The following is an 18,675-nucleotide window of genomic DNA, read 5'->3' as shown; positions in this document are numbered from 1 at the left end:
AAATATAGTAATTATACATTTTATCCTTTGGAAACAAGATGAAAAGAGTATTTCCAATCAAAACCTATTTGAAAGATGCTTGCTTGGTGCCAGTTCACCTTTTGACTTTTTTTTTTTTCAAATTAATGCTTTTAAGAGATGGAAATTACTTTTTATTTCAGTGCATGATAAGGAAGAAAATAAGGCGTTAGAGCGCCCTCTCTTGTACAAAAAGAAAATTAAAGTATTTAAGACAAATGCTCTGGAATGTAATAATCTCTTCAAAAGATGGTTCAATGCATAACTTAATGAGTTCAGTGGGATGACCAGCTAGTAGCAGTAAGTAGCAGAGCAAGGATAAGTGGAATTTTAATTCTTTTTTAGAATCCCATTGATTCAGATGTTCAACAGTCTAATCCATTTCACAGAGTTAATATTAGCATATTTTACATAATATCTTGCCTCAGATTATGTTATATATACCCTATAAATAAATTTATAGGATTAGTTACTTTCCTGGCTTGTCTTATTATAAGAAAACTCAATCACGCATATCCCTTTGTTAATTTTCAAATAAATAAATAAGGCCATGGTATTCTGCTTTGCATATGTCATAGTTCATAGTACTGTTTGGTGATAAGATTTCCTTTAAAATCCCACTTCTTCAGAGTTTTAAAAACACGGTAATAAAGAGTGAGAATAATTTGTTTTGTATAGTTTGCCAAGTAGACATTCGTGTTATAAAGTAAGAGTCACCTTTACTAATCTCACCAATGGTGACGACATTGGGCAGCTACTGTATACCGCCACTGTCTTGGCTACTGGCGCCGGTGTTATTTTAGTTTTCCCTTCACCACTTTTGCAAAGGACGGGGCATGGTCCCCATTTTACAGATGAAGAAATTGATCCTGAAGGTTCATGTCTGACTCACAGCCAGTGAACGCCCGAGTCACAACTTGAGCCCAGCTTTTTCTGCTGCAGTCTGGGGCCCTGCACAAGGAAAGCACGAGCAAGCACTCAGAGCTCTGGAGGAGCTGCTGGCGCGTGATTAGTTTGTCTCGGTTTCCATCAAAGGGATGTATTGCCTAAGATCACTGGTTTCTAGGGGTGAGTCATGTTCACCTGGGTCGTGTTGGGTTGTTGGAGGGATCAGAAGCTACTGTGCTGAAATAAATGTATAAAAGGTATTGTTAGTTCCAACCCTCGCATGACAAATGTCATATAAATGACTCATTTTCATGATTACCCGTTGTTTAACTATTATCTTTTTCTACTGATATTTCAATTGGGAAAGCATATTTTAGTGCCACGATTTCATTGACATAAGGGTCAGGCAGTTCAAGTGAAACGTAGGTGTTGCTCTTCCGGGACCTAACACGTTTGTTCACTAGTTCTTCTCTGGAAATGATGCATGTTTATGGCTTTTGTATCTCTATAGTTTTGAATGGACGGTTGCAGGACATAATACTTTACCCAAATATTAGTCAGCGATATGTGCTGAGTTACCAGATGCTGTATTTTAATAGAACATTCTTTATTTCTACAGTCACAGCCCTTTCAGACAACACAAAACCAAAGATAAGCATGAGATAGACCGAATGACACTCACCGTGGTAAGGGGATTCACAACTTTATTCTTATCTGCATCATAATTTTCATGTTTCCTTCCATGAATAATAAAATTACTATCATATAAATATATAATATATGATATAAAATATAAAAATAATAAAAATTTGCTTTCTTGAAACAAATAAATGAAGATACAATTCCTAAAAAAAACTAATTTAAAAAGATATCAAGGCAAAAATCAAGATTTGCTAATAAACAGTACAGGAAAAATAGAAAATTGTGAACAAAACTAAGGAATTCCAATAAAAGGAGAAATTACTGAGATGGAGAAGAATGAGGAGACCTTCTGGTTCTTCTGATCTGGCCGTAGCCTGTTGATTGATTTTACAACTGATAAGTAACCTTTTGATGTTTCTTTAGAGTAAATATTAATTCATAGTGAATTTGCAGTTTTTAATACTATTCTTATCCAAGAAACTGCCTTTAAATCTAGCTGGCTGTGAGGATGCCGTTCTGTGAGTAGGTTTTTGAAATCTCACTCTTCTTTTCCCCAGAATGTGGAACTTCCGGAGACCTTCTCTCCCGAACTGAAGTCCCTTTTGGAGGGCTTGCTCCAGAGAGACGTCAGTACACGGCTGGGCTGTCACGGAGGCGGGTAGGCCATCGTTTCTGCCTTGTGGGATCGTTACCCCAATAGTGAAACAGTTCATTTTAATACTGCATATCAAAAGTCACTCCTAGTCCTTAAAATCGTTCACTTTGACTTGAGGGGGAAAAAATCACGTGGGATATATGTATGTATATATGTGTATATTGTCTTACATGTTCTGTAATTAAGAAGCTGAAGAAGTCGCTAACTCTACAACTTTGAAAATTTGACTTTGTAGATGATAGAACTGAATTCTGATATTTCAGACTAACTGGTTAAGTTTTAGTAATGATTGTATTTGTAATTATGGCGGTTTAATATTCTGATCAGGTTCTCATATATCTCCCTTCATGCATAACTGAGTAGCTGCTATCTTATACATGCTTTCTATTCTCTTGCCTCCCCGCCAAAAAAACCCCAACAGTGATATCTGGAAACTTACAGAGAAGGGCTTAACACAGAACTTTCCCCGATTTCTCTCCATCCCCTGGCTTGCCTCACATACGAAACAACTTTTAAGTATCTGGCACATGTATGTATGGCTCATATATGTGTGTATGTATTTTTAGAGTAGCAATGCATGTATGCATACATATCATACTTATATACAGGTGTAATACAGATAGATAGCTAAATAGTGTATTTAAATGCATGTTCCCTTATTTACCATTTAGAAAGTGCCTATTCCTGCTGTAATGGATGAAGATTTAGCTTACTCATAATTCTCTGTAGCCCTCCCTCTCCCCCACCTCTGTTTCTGGTTCCTTTTCTGCTTACCTTTGAATCTTTAAATTATTTACTTACCCAGTTGTTCCTTCTCCCACCAACTGTAAACACAATCTCTCGAGTCCCCACTTTATACAACAAGGATCTTGACATTCTTGTCTTTCGTTGTCTTCTCTCTCACTCATGTCTGCCGTGTTCATTTTTATTTTTACATTGTCAACTTGACACTTTTTACTCTCTATTTTGCACGATCATAATTAATCTTTGCACTTTGCATATATGTTGATTTCAAAAGTTGCAGGTAAAGTAGAATTTACTGTATCATGGCCACATAAATGCTGTTCACTGCATAGTTTCTATTTAACCTGATAATTAACCTTACGTTTATATATATATATAGACACACACACACACACACAGATATACTCATGATATATGCAATATATGTAATATGATATTTATCTTAAAAGATAGTATCACAGTTGTGGACTTTCATTTGTCCCTGGTTTCTCTTTCCTGGAGGACTCAGCCTGCAGCTCCATGAGAACTGAGGGTGTCTCTATTTCTGCTAAACATTATTGTCCCACTCAGCACTCCCCTTCTTACTCTCCAGGTCTGACTCTGCCAGTCACCCCATCCCCTGCCCTTTTAGCTAGAGCCTGTGCTCAGCTCTGCAGCGAGAAGCTGTGAAAGCCGAAAAGTTCTCCTGTTGTCTCCAAACTTGATTAATAGTTAGGCTAGATACAGAATTCTAAATCAATAACAATTCTCCCCCAGAACTGTGAAGATACTGCTTTGTTGTGGACAAGTGAACAGTCAGTGCTGGTCATGGAGCTCAGTTATCACTCATGGCAGGCACTTAGAGTCCCTTTTGCTCGAAGACTAATGTCCTTCAGCTTGGAGAACACTCTTATTTTATTTATTTGACATTTCTTCTCCATTTATCTTAGAACTCTTATTAGGTGGATGTTGGGATTTCTAGATTGGTCTTCTATGCTCCTGGTCTTATATATTTTCTATATGTTTGCTTTGATATCTTTTTTTTCTTTTCTTTCTTTCCTTTCTTTTCTTTTGAAATGGGGTCTCACTCTGTTGCACAGGCTGGAGTACAGTGGTGCAAGCATAGCTCACTGCAACCTTGAACTCCTGGGCTGAAATGATCCTCCCACGTCAGCCTCATGAGTAACTAGGACGACAGGTGCACACCACCACATCTGGCTAAATTTGTTTTATTTTTTGTAGAGACTGGGTCTCACTGTATTGCCCAGGCTAGTCTTCAACTCCTGCCTCAGCCTCCCAAAGTGCTGGGATCACAGGCGTGAGCCACCACACCTGGCCTGTTTTACCTTCCCATAATTTAAATTTCCAACCCTTTCATTGATATCTTTAAGAAAACTTTAGCAGGTTTAATTTCTTAGAAGTAGAATATTTCAGGGGTCCGCCCCGATTAGAATAAACACCTAGCTGCAGGTGTTTGGGGATTGGATGTGGGGGAAGGAAGTATGGTGTGTGTGTGTGTGCATGTGTGTGTATGTGCATGTGTGTCCACACGTATGAATGCGTGCTGGTCAGGGTCAGAGGTTCTGTGTGCAGTAGCTCTGCCCCGTTGGCTGTCAGCCGCCGCCCCTCTGCGCGTCCCTGTCTTGTCCGCTGGTAGCCCTCTCCCGCTCCCCGTGGAGGACTGATATCTCCACGTTTCTCTTCCACCATTTCAATGATTGCCAGGAAGGAGCAAACTTGCACACTTGTGCTCCATCATTGGCTTGAACTGGAAGCTTCTCTCTGGGGTATTTTTCGTTGCTTGGACATATGCAAGCAAACTTCTTGTTTAGCTTTCCCCGTCTAATGTGCAGGCGATGATGGGCACAAAATGGAACAGAACAGGAAAGTCAACTCAGTGTTTCTGCTGCAAATGCAAAGGGGCAGCTCTGACTTGAATTCCATTCCTTCGTCCCATGAATATCTGCTGGGCACACCGAGTGCCAGACGCTCTCTAAGTGTTGGGCTGAGGCGGTGCACAAGGGAGGCACGGCCATTCCAGGCGCAGGGCTTCACGAGGGAGGGCTCCAAGGCAGAATCGAGCCAGGTCTCCTGGGCCCCGGGCCTGGTTGTGAGGGATAAGGGAAGGCTTGGGAGAGTTGAGCAGGGGAGCGGTGAATGCACTTAAGATTATCTGTGCACCGTGTGGAGCCAGACGGGTCTGCAGACTGTGGTAGGCAGGAGTGGAGGCCAGGTGCAGGTAGGAAGTAGTCAGGTCTGACATCGAGCCCAGGGTGGCTGTGGAGCGGGAGGGAAGAGAAGCATCAAGGATGATCAGAGAAGCATCAAGGGTGATCTTGGCCTTTAGAGCAGGTGAGGCTCTGAAGGGTGCTGCTTTAAACCCTCCAACCTTGTCTGAGCAGGTTGTTGAGCAAGCCCTTGGATGGGGGACCTTCTGGAGCACAGGACAAAAGTTGGTGCTTGCGACATAGATTTGGGAGTCACGTAAAGGCAAATAACGTCCCTTGACACCCGGGGCTGGGCAAGATGCCCCAGGGACTGACTGCAGAGAAAGGGCCCCGAGAGCCGGTCATGGGCTCTGCGGGCAGGGCGGGCGCCGGGACTGTGCTGTGAGTGCACGCTCCCCACGTGGGCTTTGCTTCCAAGGATGCAGCTTCTGTCTGTGTACACTGAGCTTTAATCATGACCTTTAGGAAAATTTGTTCCTTAAATTTACAAAGGAGTTCGGTATGCATTATATTATTAGATTTCTAGTTTGCTTCTGAATAAATATTTGGTGCTTCATATTCCCGTTATTTTCCTATCATACGGTCTATCATGACTTGTAGACATTGGCTGTGAATTTCGTTCAGGTGTAGATCTCGCATTTAATTCTGATTTCACTTATGTTCTGATGACTGTACACACGCATGTACACACGCATGCACGCACCTGTGAAAACTTCCAGGTTATCTTGCACTGAAATAAGCATCCCAAATAAATGATCACACGGGACAATATCCCTGGGTGTAACATGAAGCATTTCTAAACATCACAGTGCTTCCTCTGTTGCTTTGAAGGAAGCCCATTTTACTTGCTTGCTTAAGGAACTAGAAATAGTTGTTCCTCTATGTTCTTAATAATAGGAGACAATTTTTGCAAAATATTTCTTATATTTCCAGATGCATACTCAGCATCATTATGACTCTTTTTTTCTCCTCCAGTGCACAGGAAGTAAAACAGCACACCTTTTTCAAAGGCATTGACTGGCAACATGTCTACTTGCAAAAGGTACTCCCTGGCTGTGGTACTCTGCTCTGGGCACCGCCGTCCCCGCGCTCTCATGTCTGTCAGTCTGTCTGTCTGTCCCTCTGTCTCTCCATGTACTGCTGGCTTCCTGGCTGTGTCCCCCCAGGTCCCCATCCCAGCTTCCTGTGTCCACAGTGCTCTGGTACCCAAGTGTTACCACGTGGCCAACTCCCCATGGGGCGGCTTCTCCCTCTTCATTTCCCTAGTATAAAAATTTTTAAGATATCATCTATACAAATTAATAAAAGATAAAATGGAGCTGTTATCTACCTAATTCAAATGTACATTTATTTGAGACTCTTTTTAGTGTTAGCTCATCTTCTTGAATTCTTATCCCAATATGTGACCTATTTTTACACAGATTTATATAAAATGTACAAGATTTTTATATATTTTCTAACCTAGTACTACATAATTTAAGAATTAGCGTGATTTTATATCAGCATAATTCCCTTTCCTCATTTTAAGCTTTATTACATTCACATTGATACACGAAACGCCACAAATTAATTTTTTTTTAAATGTCGATTATCAGCTTCGGGCTTGTTTTTGCAAGAACTCAAGCTGCAGAGAAATGGTGATTTTCTGCATTGAAGAGAGACGACTCTCTCAGTCCTGCCTAATTAGAGTTTGAGTTCGAGCCCTTGTTCCTTTAGCCTTGACCTCAGGGTGCTTGCAGGCGTGCGGGGCTCTGTCCAGGCCACTCGCGTGTTCTGGCCCCAGCAACTCGAGAGTGGCGCGGCCTCATCCCAGAAAACGCGCCTTCTTAGGTTGAGCTGTGGGGCTCTGCAGTCTGGAGACTGTTATATTTGAAAATTATTTAAGACGTTAGGCATGTGTCCTTTTTCCTTAACTTTGGGCTGCGCAAAGCAAAGGCTCCCGGGCTGTTGAGTGCAAAGGCTCTCGTATGAAATGTGTAATGTGATTTTGTAAAGCTTGAACGAGATGCTGCCCAGAGCGTGGGATGTCGACATCTTCCTCTGTGTCCTTTCTCTGGGCTGTGAGGCTGGGATGGGCCCAGAAGGTCATCTGATAACCATGCCATGCTTCTTCTAGTACCCACCACCCCTGATTCCCCCCCGGGGAGAAGTCAACGCTGCTGACGCCTTTGATATAGGCTCGTTTGATGAAGAAGACACCAAAGGCATTAAGGTACACATGTGCCAGTCTCTTTTTTTCTTTCTTTTTCTGAATGCGGAGAATTTCTGCCGGAAATCAGTTAAACGTAGTGATTGTTTTAGTATTGGGCTGTTGGTAGAATGTCACTTACAAATGAATATCCACATGTTTGAAAAATGTGTAAGTTAAAAGCCATGAAAACTTTCTTTGCACTAATAGTTTTATTTTTGATGAGCTGCAAAATGGTAAAATCTTTATTGCTTTGGGATATCTGTGATTGAAATACAACTCGAATTGTATACAAAACAAGAAGAAACCAGTGTGTGGTATCAAACATACTTAGCCTCATGCAGAAGAGCCAGTCCTCTTAATTCTTCTAAGTCTTTAGCTTTCCCTGTGTCAGGATGAAAAGAGCAAACAATGTGAATCATTTTGCATTTGTCAATCAAAGGGGGAATAATCACTGTTTTTTTTAACATAATCCTCTGCATTTTTCAAACCTTCGTTCATATCGTTATTTCTCCAAGTAGAGACAAGACACAATTAGAGATGTGAGTCATGAGAGAAAATCATCCTCTTTAAGATGCTAAGTCAAAGCTATCACTACACGTCAAGCTGTCATCCGCCCCCACGCTGACAGCTTGCCCCGGGCTCTCCCGGCTCCACCCCCCACCTCAGCTGCCTGCATTTACACCCGTCTGATGCGAGGCCCCCTCGTTTTCCCCACCAAGTTGCTTCCCCCTCCAGAAGGCTGCACTATTAAAACACACGCCTGTCAGGTGTAGCTAAAGAGTGACAGGTAAAATACAAGGGTCTAGCAGGGGCTCTCACTGGTGGCACCCAGGACTTGGACCAGCTGGGCTATGGAACAGACATGGCTGGAGGATGATGGGAGGATTGTTGGGGCTGAGAGCAGCTATCGGGGGCAGCATGCAGAGGCCAAGTGCAACAGGGAGCTGGGAACGCAGCTGGTCAGAGCAGGTGGCACGAGGAGAGGAGGGGCTGAGACCTAAAGGTGACTGGGCTATTCATAGACCAGCTTCTCAGGAGGCAGAGGTTAGGTGAGGGTGAAGTGCAGAGAGCCCAGGCCATGGGCTGTGAGGATCGCTGACCGACGCAGAGATGCTTTCTGGGGTGTGGAGCAGCAGCGAGAGTGATGCCCAGGCCTGTGCACAGCCAGGCGCCACCTGCAGCCCGCACCATCAGTAGCCGGCAGGTGTCTGAGGGCTACTAGGCACAGTGCTTTGGGGAACGATGCTATTTAGGATGACTGCCGTCACAATAGCGTCTTGTCGTCAGATATACCCCTCTCCATCAAAGGGTGCTAAAAATAAAACTGCAATTTTACGGGACCCCCCCCAAAATTTTTGATGCTAAAAAGAGATTCTCACACTTTAAAATTTTGCGAACCAAAATCTAGGCTTTGGAGTGAGACAGCCTGGACTCAGATCTGCCACCTATCAGCCGAGTGCATCTGGGCCATTCCGTCACCGTTCGAGTCTTGGTTTTCTCACCTGTGGAGGGGTGGTTTCATTGCCTCGCTTTCTCTGGGGATAAATGACTTGACCTGCTCACGCCTGCTGCGTATATAGTCAATGCTGGACAAACTAGTGGTTTCTCCTGGGATGGTTTGGGTTCTTCCTGAGCAAGAGCTGAGAAAGCGCACACTTGGAGTAAGAAGTCGTGAGTGGCCGGGACTCAGCCATAGCCAGCGCCAAAGTCCTGGCCCCATCACGGCCAAGTCTAGCGGGGGAACTGCATTTTAAGAAACTATCTATGCTTTATCTTTAAAAATCAGCCCAAATAATGTGTTGTTCTTTAAAAGAAAAGGCAGTGGGGGTGGGGGAAGCTCATGTCTTGCAAACATAAGTTCTCTTCTTTTTTTTATTATTCATTTTCAGCAGCATGGGCTGAGTCATAAAGATCAAGGCTTTCTGAAATTATAGGTGGTATAACGGTTTGTCTGCAAAGCAGAGCTGACCGTTTCAGAATATCTCCCCAGGAAAGGGGTGTGTTTTAACTGCTGCTGACTTCTCAGCATCTGCCCCCGCGTCCCAGGGTGCCTGACCACGGATACTCATGGGGCCTTGGTCTTTACCACCCCATCGCTCACACTACACACACACACACGCATGCGCCTCCAGTCACATTCAGAACAACCAAGGACTTCAGCTCTGGGCTTAGATTAGACATCTCAAGAAAACAGAAAGGGGGAAAGTGTCTCTGAATCAAAGGGATCTCAGAATCAACACGTTATTACACAACATCGGTAAGACTAGCTGGCTAAGGCAGGCCCCAGCTTGGGATGTGACATGCAGGTTCTTCCAGTGTTTCCTGGATTTGCCAAAGGATGACGGGCGTGGGCCTTGGCCTCCTTGCTCTTTCTTGTCCTTCTAAATACCTTTCCTGTGATGATATCCATCCTCACTTAGAGGACTGAGCAAATCCAGGCTCTAAAGAGGTTTGTGCTTCCAACAAGACAAACGTGTTTCTATCAGAAGCATTGCTAGCATTTGCCATAAAACTGTAGCTGCTGCATAAAACCATTTTCTTGGCTAATATTCGAAGTGCAGCTTTACCTAGAGGGCAGAACGGAGAATTCTGAGTAATTGTTTGATAGAAAAATGCTATTGTTAAGTGTCATTTTTATTATAGCAACTCTTAAAGGCTGTGTTGCCTAAACCGTCCATGTATCTTGAGCTTTATACTTACACATGTGATTATGTTGTTAAACTTTAAATAGTTGGAAGGTTCGTGAAATTAATAATAGTAAGTTCAGCCTAGTTTACCTTTTGTTTTTCTAACCTTTCCGATTGATCGAAGGGAGGTCAGAAAGCCGTCTTGGCTTCTCTCCCTTATCATTGTTTTTAAAACTGTAAAGATCTATTTTTCTACTTTTATAAGGAAAACGTCCTCACCGTAACTGAAATTTTACTTTGTTGTCAGGATCTTTCAGTCCTTCAAGTGAAACCTGCCTCTGTTAGTTTTCATTGGCAAAAATGTCCTGAAGACAGTATAGGAGATCGGGCCGAGCCCAGCGGATCTGGGGCTGAAAGTGAAGTGCAGCTTGGTTCTAGGTGTTTGTGGTCCCGACTGCTTAACTTGTCATTAGCAGAGGTCTAGACAACTGACAAACTGTCTCTAAACGATCACGTGCTGTCGTCTAGTTGTCTTCCTACATAGCGTTGCGTATGACCCAGTTACCGTGGATGTGACGCTGTTGACTCTGTTGCCTTCGTAAGTACGTTAAATCAAAAATGTCTTGATTTCTTAAAATAATCAGCTGCTTGATTGCGACCAAGAACTCTACAAGAACTTCCCTCTGGTAATCTCTGAACGCTGGCAGCAGGAAGTAGCGGAAACGGTTTACGAAGCAGTAAATGCAGACACAGATAAAATCGAGTCCAGGAAGAAGGCTAAAAATAAGCAGCTTGGCCACGAAGAAGGTAAAATAGCAAATGTGTCTCAATACGTTTCTAATGCAATGAGTTTTCGACATTCCTTACGAAGCTGAAAGAGGATTTGGGTCATGAAGTATTTTTCAGTAGAGAAGAAAGCGATACCATAAATCATTTTGGTTTTGTCTGCTCTGGAAGAGCTCAGTGTAATATTTCAGCCTTCAGTCGGCACATAAATAAAAGAGCACGGAGACAGCAGTATTTTGTTAGCGTGTCCTCTTATCTTGCAGTGTTTCGGGGCTGGTTTGGAAGTTTTTTCCTTGAAGAGTGAGTATTGCCGTACCAGGACCAGGGCTGGTGCCACGGATGTGTGCCCGGCGCAGTCACACAGGGCACTAGGCTTTGGTTTAATGCTCTGTAATGGTTTTTGAACAAAGGGCCTGCATTTCCATTTTCCACCGGGCCCCAAGGTGTATGTAGCCAGTCCTGGTGAGGAACTCGGCATGACATGAGAGATAAATATATAAATACATTTTTATTACAAACTACATTAAAGAATTGCCAAACTGCATTTTTACTTAAAATAATCGAGTGTCCTATTTGGATTTCCAAACTAGGAAACATAACATCAAGGATTAAATAAATCAGTCGTTCTTGATTGACTAAATATTATCGCTCTGGATTTTTCTAAGATTTTATGAATTTTGGATTTTTAAATTACAGTTGATGATTATGGTAAGATATTTCATTTTGCCTCCGAGCAAAGACTCTTATGAGGTTAACTTTATGTAATAAGAATGACCAGAAACATTTTTCACTTTACTCGTAGGTTATTTTGGTGGAGGTATCTTGGTATAGAATTCATTGGTCTTATGTGTGAATTTCCCTGTAGCCTTTAAAGTGTCCTCAGTCACGGATGATTTACCCCATACATAGAAGTTGCCAGAATGCACCAAGGGAGTAGGACTGCACTTCTTTAAACTGCTCACCTCAATCCTGCAGGGACATGGCCCTAATTTGTAAACTCTTCAAAGAGGACTAGTCCATTGCCTTCACATGGGGCTGTGTTTGCCATAGCAGATTTTACACAGGACGTTGTCTCCCTGCTAATTTGCTCAAGGGAGGGCCCTAATCTCACCAGAATTCTGACAAATTGGATGTAGAAAAAAATATGTATCTTAATAACCTGTTGAAGTGCATCCTTTTAATTAGACAGAACACCTAGCAAATTAATGAATTTATCTTCGTATGTTAGTAAGTAAATTGTGCATAACTACGTCTTGGTCAATGATCTCAGAAGTCACCTTCATAGAAAAATACAGTCTAAGCTTAGATCTCTGGAAAAAAAAAATGCAGTACAATCTGCTGTCTGTACCTAGGAGTCTGCATCTTTGCATTCAATCAACTACGGATTGAGAATATTTGAAAAAAAATACAAAATAACAATACAACAATAAAAATAATGCAAATAAAGAACAATACAGTGTAATAGCTATTTACGTAGCATTTACATCGTATTAGGTATTACAGGTAATCTAGAGGTGATTTAAAGTATACGGAAGGATGTATGTAGGTTATATGCAAATATTATGTTATTTTATATTGGGGATTTGAGCAACTGAGGATTTGGGATCTGTGGCGTCCCGGAACCAAGCCCCATGGGTAGCGGAGGGATGACTGTACTCTTACTTTAAACAGACTTTGGAAGCGCAAGCACTATTTTGATTAAAATGGCAACTCCACAAACGTCGCCCCATCACCACTGACTGCCCCCCAGTCCTCTCCCTCCTCTGTTCTGTCCCTGCTTGTCTCCAGATGACATAATGTGGATTTTGCTTATTTATTTATGATCCACATCTCTCACTAGATTGTGAGCTCCCAGAGGCAGGGATTTTTGTCTCTTTTGTTCACTGCTGAATCCAGAATACCGGGAACGTGCGAGGCACCCGGGCATCCCCGTGGTAGTTGTTAGGTGAATGAGTGAGTGAAGGACACAGTCACCAAAGCCTTTAATGAAGGCTTTAAGATTCACCTTTTTTTGTTTGAGACGGTATTTCACCATAAGCATATAAACAGGGCTCAACACGAGTGTGAATTGTCTCTGTATGTAATCGTGTATTTGAGGCATGAACCTAACCTTAGGCTGAGAAATGAACTGGTTTTGATCCTTATGTTGCCTTAGCTTACTTGGACAAGAAAATTCCCACTCTGTTATTATTTGTAAGATGGAAGATAGATTAAAGGGAGACTCTCTATCCCACATAAAAGCAGAGGTACTTTGGGGATAGCTTGAATTTAAATACTCCCAGTTCTCTGATTCTCATTATATATTTTGAAAAAGTAATTTGGAAACTAACTTTTACCCTCTCAAAGGAATAAATAAACATCACGATTTATGAAGATATTGAGAAGCAACCATTTAATTTGTTAATAGAGGGAGAGCGGAAGAAATCTCTGATCTTCGGATTCCCAGAGCATGTGTGTTCCAAACTAAAATAATGATTTCTGTAATGTGTTGCATTTATAGAAATTTGATTTTTCCAAAAAGTATGTCATTCTTTTTTTTTTCTGAGAATAATATCACTAAGACATTTTGTCTCGGAGCCTGTTTAACTGACGGTTATTTTACATTCCTCAGATTACGCTCTGGGAAAAGACTGCATCATGCACGGGTACATGTTGAAACTGGGAAACCCATTTCTGACTCAGTGGCAGCGTCGCTATTTTTACCTCTTTCCAAATAGACTTGAATGGAGAGGAGAGGGGGAGTCTCGGGTAAGTCCACGACAGCCTCACCCAGCACATTGCTCAGTACGTTCAAGATCAAAGGGTTATTCCACATTGCTAGCATGGTTTATATTAATAAAACATCCTCCTAAACTCTGTGCATCTATTTTAACTCGTATACATGAGATTGTAATGTTCCAACTTTAACTTTTAAACTTCCAAGACAAGTCCGAGTCAAGAAAGAACTTAGTGATATCTGAAAATAGAATGTGCCATTTAGTGAGGTCCAAAGCATTACATCATCAGATGAGTCCGAAGAAGGCTGGTAGATCAAAAAAGCAAAGCAAAACTAAAGCTAGCACGGTGGAGTCAGACAGAGGTGCGCAGACCCGTGCACAGCGTCTCTGGGACTTTGAGCACATCACGTTGTCCCTCTGGGCTGCAGTTTTCTCATCTGTGAAATGAGAGAAACAGAAATCCTAACAGCTACAGTCAGCCCTCTGCCTCTGCGGGTTCTGCATCCTCAGGTTGGACCAACCGCGAATCAAAAATATTTGGGGAAAAAAACAGTAAAAAATAACAGTACAGCAATAAAAACTAACACAAATAAAAAGCAATACAGTGTAACAACTATTTGCATTGTATTAGGTATTGTAAGTAGTACAGGTATTATAATAATCTAGCGGTGATTTAAAGTATACGCGAGGACGTCCATAGAAGATATGCACACACTGCGCCATTTGATATCAGGGACTTGAGCATCTGTGGACTGCAGGATCCTGGGTGGGCCTAGAACCAGTCCTCCACAGATACCAAGGGATGACTGTACTGTAATTTTTGCATGTTTATCTGAAGCCAGGTGCTATTAAAAAAAAGGAACACCTCGATCTGTTTAGAAACCTTGGAGGGTGCAATGCCCATTTTACAAGGAGGACACCAGGACTTAGGGAAAGTCTGGTGTGTCCAAAGACACAGCTGGACAGTGGCAGAGTGAGGGGAGGTTCAGACCCAGCCCTCCCTGTGCTCTCAGTTTCTCCATCAAACGGCCTCTCCTAGTCGGGTCAAATAAAATGTCATAAGCCGTGATACTTGGTGCAGAGGCAAGGCCACCGAACGATGTTTCTTTGTGTCTCTACCTTGTCGGAAATTTGTAGGTGGCTCATACAACAGGAAGATGTAGCTGCCCTTTAAGATTCTTTTGAAAGCGAATGTGTACGAACAAGACAAAATGAAATTTATGATCCACACCGTACTTTTCAGCATGTCAGGCAGCATTTATTAAGCCCTTACTGTGTGAGGAGGGGTCACCATAGAAGGAGCCAGCGTGGTGGGAGGCATGTCTTCTGCTCTCAGGGAAGGCCTGGTCAGTCACTGCAAACAGGACAGTGGTCCCAAATGTTGAAAATGTAGTTTGTGTGTTTCATACGTTAGAATCCCACACATTGGTTCTCCAGTGGTCGGAAGAGTAGAAAATAGTCGGCCTAAATCTTTCGTATTTGACTTTGGACTGTATTTTTTAATCCCTGTTGATAAAGCTGCCATTTAATTAGGAATGATTATAATTACATATTGCTACACTTTTTAAAAAATAAACAAGGTCTTCTCACTGTTACTTGTGCCAGAGAAGTCATTTTTTAAAACTTAGGATCTAGGCTTTGAGTTGCAATTAATAAGACTGTCTTTGGGGGCCCTGAATCATAACTCTCAGGTGCTGGTAAGTATTAAAGTAGCTCCCCAAAGCTCAGTCTATTTCCAGATAATAAGTAGGCCTGGGCATATTAAATATTTATTATGCTATCTACTGGCAAACCACTGTTGTGCACATTAAAAGGAAATGGTCCTACTTTTCAAGATATTTGGAAACTAAAAAAAGTAAAAAAAATAGAAAAACTTCCTTTCTTTAACATTGGATGCAATAAATTATCTTTGTTTTAAAAGATTCAACATGTAGAGTTCTATTTTGAGAAGCTGCATACTATGCACGAGTGGATTTGTAAGTATAAATTAGGAAAAAGAAAACTTGAGAGTTTATGATGTGATCGTTTTTCATGTAGGATTCCTGGAGTATTTATCCAAAAAAACATAAAATGGTAAGGAACTCACCACACTGTAGCATTCACCTTAAGCAATAATGCTATAGACCTAGAATGACAGTCTTTTAAGGCAATTGCCTGTATTTATAACATCATTTTGATATTATCAAAATACTGTTAGCTTACAAGCTGGCATCGCCAAGCATTGATTGAGTTGCTGCGTTAAAACTGAAGTACAGACCTTTTGCTCACATAAATCATACGTAGTGCTTACTTTTTCTCTCACAACTTTAATGATAGAATTTAGACATGTATGTGATAGAAAAAGTATACTTGTGACTCATTCAAAATCAATCCTGTGTTGAGGGAACAGGTTTGCTGTTTTTCCTTATTGAAGTATGTCTTTCTTTGCAGTTTTCTTTGAAATATTATAATTCTAACTTTTGTATGTATTCCTTAGAATATCAGCAAAGAAAGAAAACATCCCTTTTTCTTTACTTGTTCTAATCTGATAGTTTTGGGTATTATTGCCTATTAATTTAACTTAAGAAATCATGAAATAATTTGAAGTAATTTTTAATTTTTATTTTTCTGGTTAGCAAAATTTACTGACAATGGAACAGATTCTCTCTGTGGAAGAAACTCAGATTAAAGACAAAAAATGCATTTTGTTCAGAATAAAAGGAGGGAAGCAATTTGTCTTGCAATGTGAGGTGAGTTTTCATTTTTTCTTAGGTGAAATAAGTTATATAAATATTCAGCAAAAATGCTGCCTGCTTATAAAACATTTTTCTTACTCCATGTTTTATCACTTATAGACTTAATAAGAAAGCCCCGAGATGCAAGGTTTTCAGCAAATTAGCAGGATTTTTTTAAAAGCAAATATTAGGAAATGGCAGGAAGAAGTACATGAAGTAATTTCATTACCCTGTCTGGAAACTCTGTCCATTATTTAATGAGGTCTAGAATTTTATTTGTTCTATAACTTTCAAGATATTATCTTTCGGCACTTTGAAGATTGAGGTTTATATATTTAAATAAACTTAAGATACCAAAGTGATTCTCGTGTGTGTGTGTGTGTGTGTGTGTGTGTGTGTCTTAAAGGAGTGTATTTAGAGAGATTAAAAAAAGTAGATATAAAAACACATTCTTAATAACTTTATTACTATGTCACCCATAGGAAGGTCTTTTTTAATTTGTCAAAACTGCCACCCACATATTATTTCGTAGACTTCAGTTGCTTTAGAAATCAGAGGTGACCTCTAGACAAATTGAAGGCGGTGGTTCTCACAACAGGTCGTGCTGGAATCATCTGAAGGGCTTTGATGCGGCCTTTTCCTTCTCTCGGGGAGAGATCCTGGAGGAGGTGTCAGCATGGCCCACCGGGTGGCAGCGCCACTGGGGCAGACCCACAGGGTGCTCTTCCACGCTGGGTTCCAAGGCCATCATGGGTAATTACTAGAGGCAGCCGCAGCTGTTGGCAAAACGGGTGACCCCGTCACGGCTTCTGGCCTTTGTCTTTCCACCCAGAGTGACCCGGAGTTCGTGCAGTGGAAGAAGGAGCTGACCGAGACCTTCACGGAGGCCCAGCGGTTACTGCGTCGAGCGCCAAAGTTCCTCAACAAACCTCGCTCCAACCTAGTGGAGCTCTCAAAGCCACCCCTCTGTCACAGAAACAGCAATGGCCTCTAGCACCCGGCAGCAGGGGAGGTCCCTGAGGGGTCCGACCGGCCATCATCAGCCCTTTGAACAGAGCCTCCTGGAGGAGCGTGAGGATCCAACGTCTGACGCGCTGGCCGCTGGGCCCTTCCACGGGGGAAGCACACGGAGACCCTCCTAACAGGAGTTGGGGCCCTTCTCGGACCCGGGGGCATCCTCGCTGCCTTGCCTGATCGCACCCGCCCACGTCCGAAACTACTGGAGAAACGAAAGTTCTTTTCCTTTGCTATACACTTATTTTGGTATCTATGAACCTAGAACTTGAAATGATTCCCACCGACCACTTAAATTTTTACGTCTGATACGCGACACGTCTTAAACTTTCCAGGATGGAATTTAACCGTCCTCAGTGTTGGGTAATAGATCACCCTAAGCGTTGCCGTATTTTATCTGTCAGCAGCCACTGCTGGTTTTGTATCTATCTTTGCTCCATACTCCGGGGGGATGGGAGAGCAACAGTGTGTTTCTTTTGTGCACTTTACGACTGACTTCTGGTTGTCCTGGGGTTGAGAGTCGAAGATGTTTTCCGAGGAGGTTGCACTCAGGGGCTCCTCCGTGAGTCGCACGCGCACACGCGGTGCCCGGCCTCTGACCTGTCTGTCTGACCTGTCCCAAAGCGTGCGGGATTACCCGTCCTTGCAGGCATTCAGCCATCCGTCCTGGGAAAGGTTTGCGGTGATTCTGAAGGAGAGGCGGTGGCATTTTAGATTTCAGGGAGAGTAGGAGTCTTCGAAAATCTTCAAGTCCGGGGCGCTCAGGTAGACAAGCAGCGCCTTTCCGTGCCTGCTGCACACACTCTTGTGGGTGAGTCCGTCTCGGGGGGTCTCGATAACATGCAGACGTGTGTGACAGTCATTCGGGTTCCTTCTGCCTGACCCCAGGAAAATATCAGTAATGGATGTGCAAAAAAAAAGATCTGTTTTACATTTTAGTATAATTTAAAATGAATTTTATTGAAAAAAGAATGCCGAAGAATGAATGTGTGAAAATGGGTTAACTGTGTATATTGGCTTTTTGACTTACCTTGTTGTTCATCTGTCGTTAATGAGCACTTTGCACTGGGTTGTTGTAGGACAGAGACAATGTAAGGGCTTTTTTTGCCTTATCCTGGCAGCATCCCCCTCCCCCGAGGGGGATGTTTTGCACACTGTCCCCATGGCTTGTCGATGCCCCAAATAAATGCTGGGTCGTGAGAACCAGCGAAGTTATGAGAACCAGTGAACCATGTCATCAGACTACAAAAATAATAATTTTAAAAGTCCACATACTTGTCCTATTCCTGGTGTAGTTTTATTGTATGTCTTTAAATTAACTACTAACAATATAAATAACTTGACATCCTAAGTATCTGTATCCTGTCCTTGATATATTTTTAGTGGTTCCAAGCCCTTGTTTTTATATGTGTGTGCTACGTTCATTGGGAAAGTACTTTTTAATGAAATTGTATTTTGAGAGTTTGGAAGAT

At 42.1% G+C, this 18,675-nt stretch overlaps 1 protein-coding gene across 1 annotated transcript in view; it reads left to right on the top strand.

Moving 5' to 3' along the window:
- ADRBK2 (adrenergic, beta, receptor kinase 2) overlaps positions 1-17,209 on the top strand; it is a 131,017-nt gene extending 113,808 nt beyond the window's left edge. Inside the window, exons 14-21 of the mRNA XM_012644104.1 lie at positions 1,526-1,592; positions 2,106-2,206; positions 6,130-6,196; positions 7,271-7,366; positions 10,617-10,779; positions 13,370-13,506; positions 16,091-16,204; positions 17,022-17,209. Of these exons, the coding sequence (XP_012499558.1) occupies positions 1,526-1,592; positions 2,106-2,206; positions 6,130-6,196; positions 7,271-7,366; positions 10,617-10,779; positions 13,370-13,506; positions 16,091-16,204; positions 17,022-17,183 (907 nt within the window). The 3' untranslated portion in view covers positions 17,184-17,209. The remainder of the gene's footprint in view (positions 1-1,525; positions 1,593-2,105; positions 2,207-6,129; positions 6,197-7,270; positions 7,367-10,616; positions 10,780-13,369; positions 13,507-16,090; positions 16,205-17,021) is intronic.
- Positions 17,210-18,675: the final 1,466 nt, after the last annotated feature.

The sequence above is a fragment of the Propithecus coquereli genome, unplaced genomic scaffold (genome assembly GCF_000956105.1).
Source record: "Propithecus coquereli isolate 6110/MARCELLA unplaced genomic scaffold, Pcoq_1.0 Scaffold206, whole genome shotgun sequence".
Classification (NCBI taxonomy): Eukaryota; Metazoa; Chordata; class Mammalia; order Primates; family Indriidae; genus Propithecus; species Propithecus coquereli.
The sequence above is the reverse complement of the archived record's forward strand: the minus strand, read 5'-3'. Positions and strand labels throughout refer to the sequence as shown.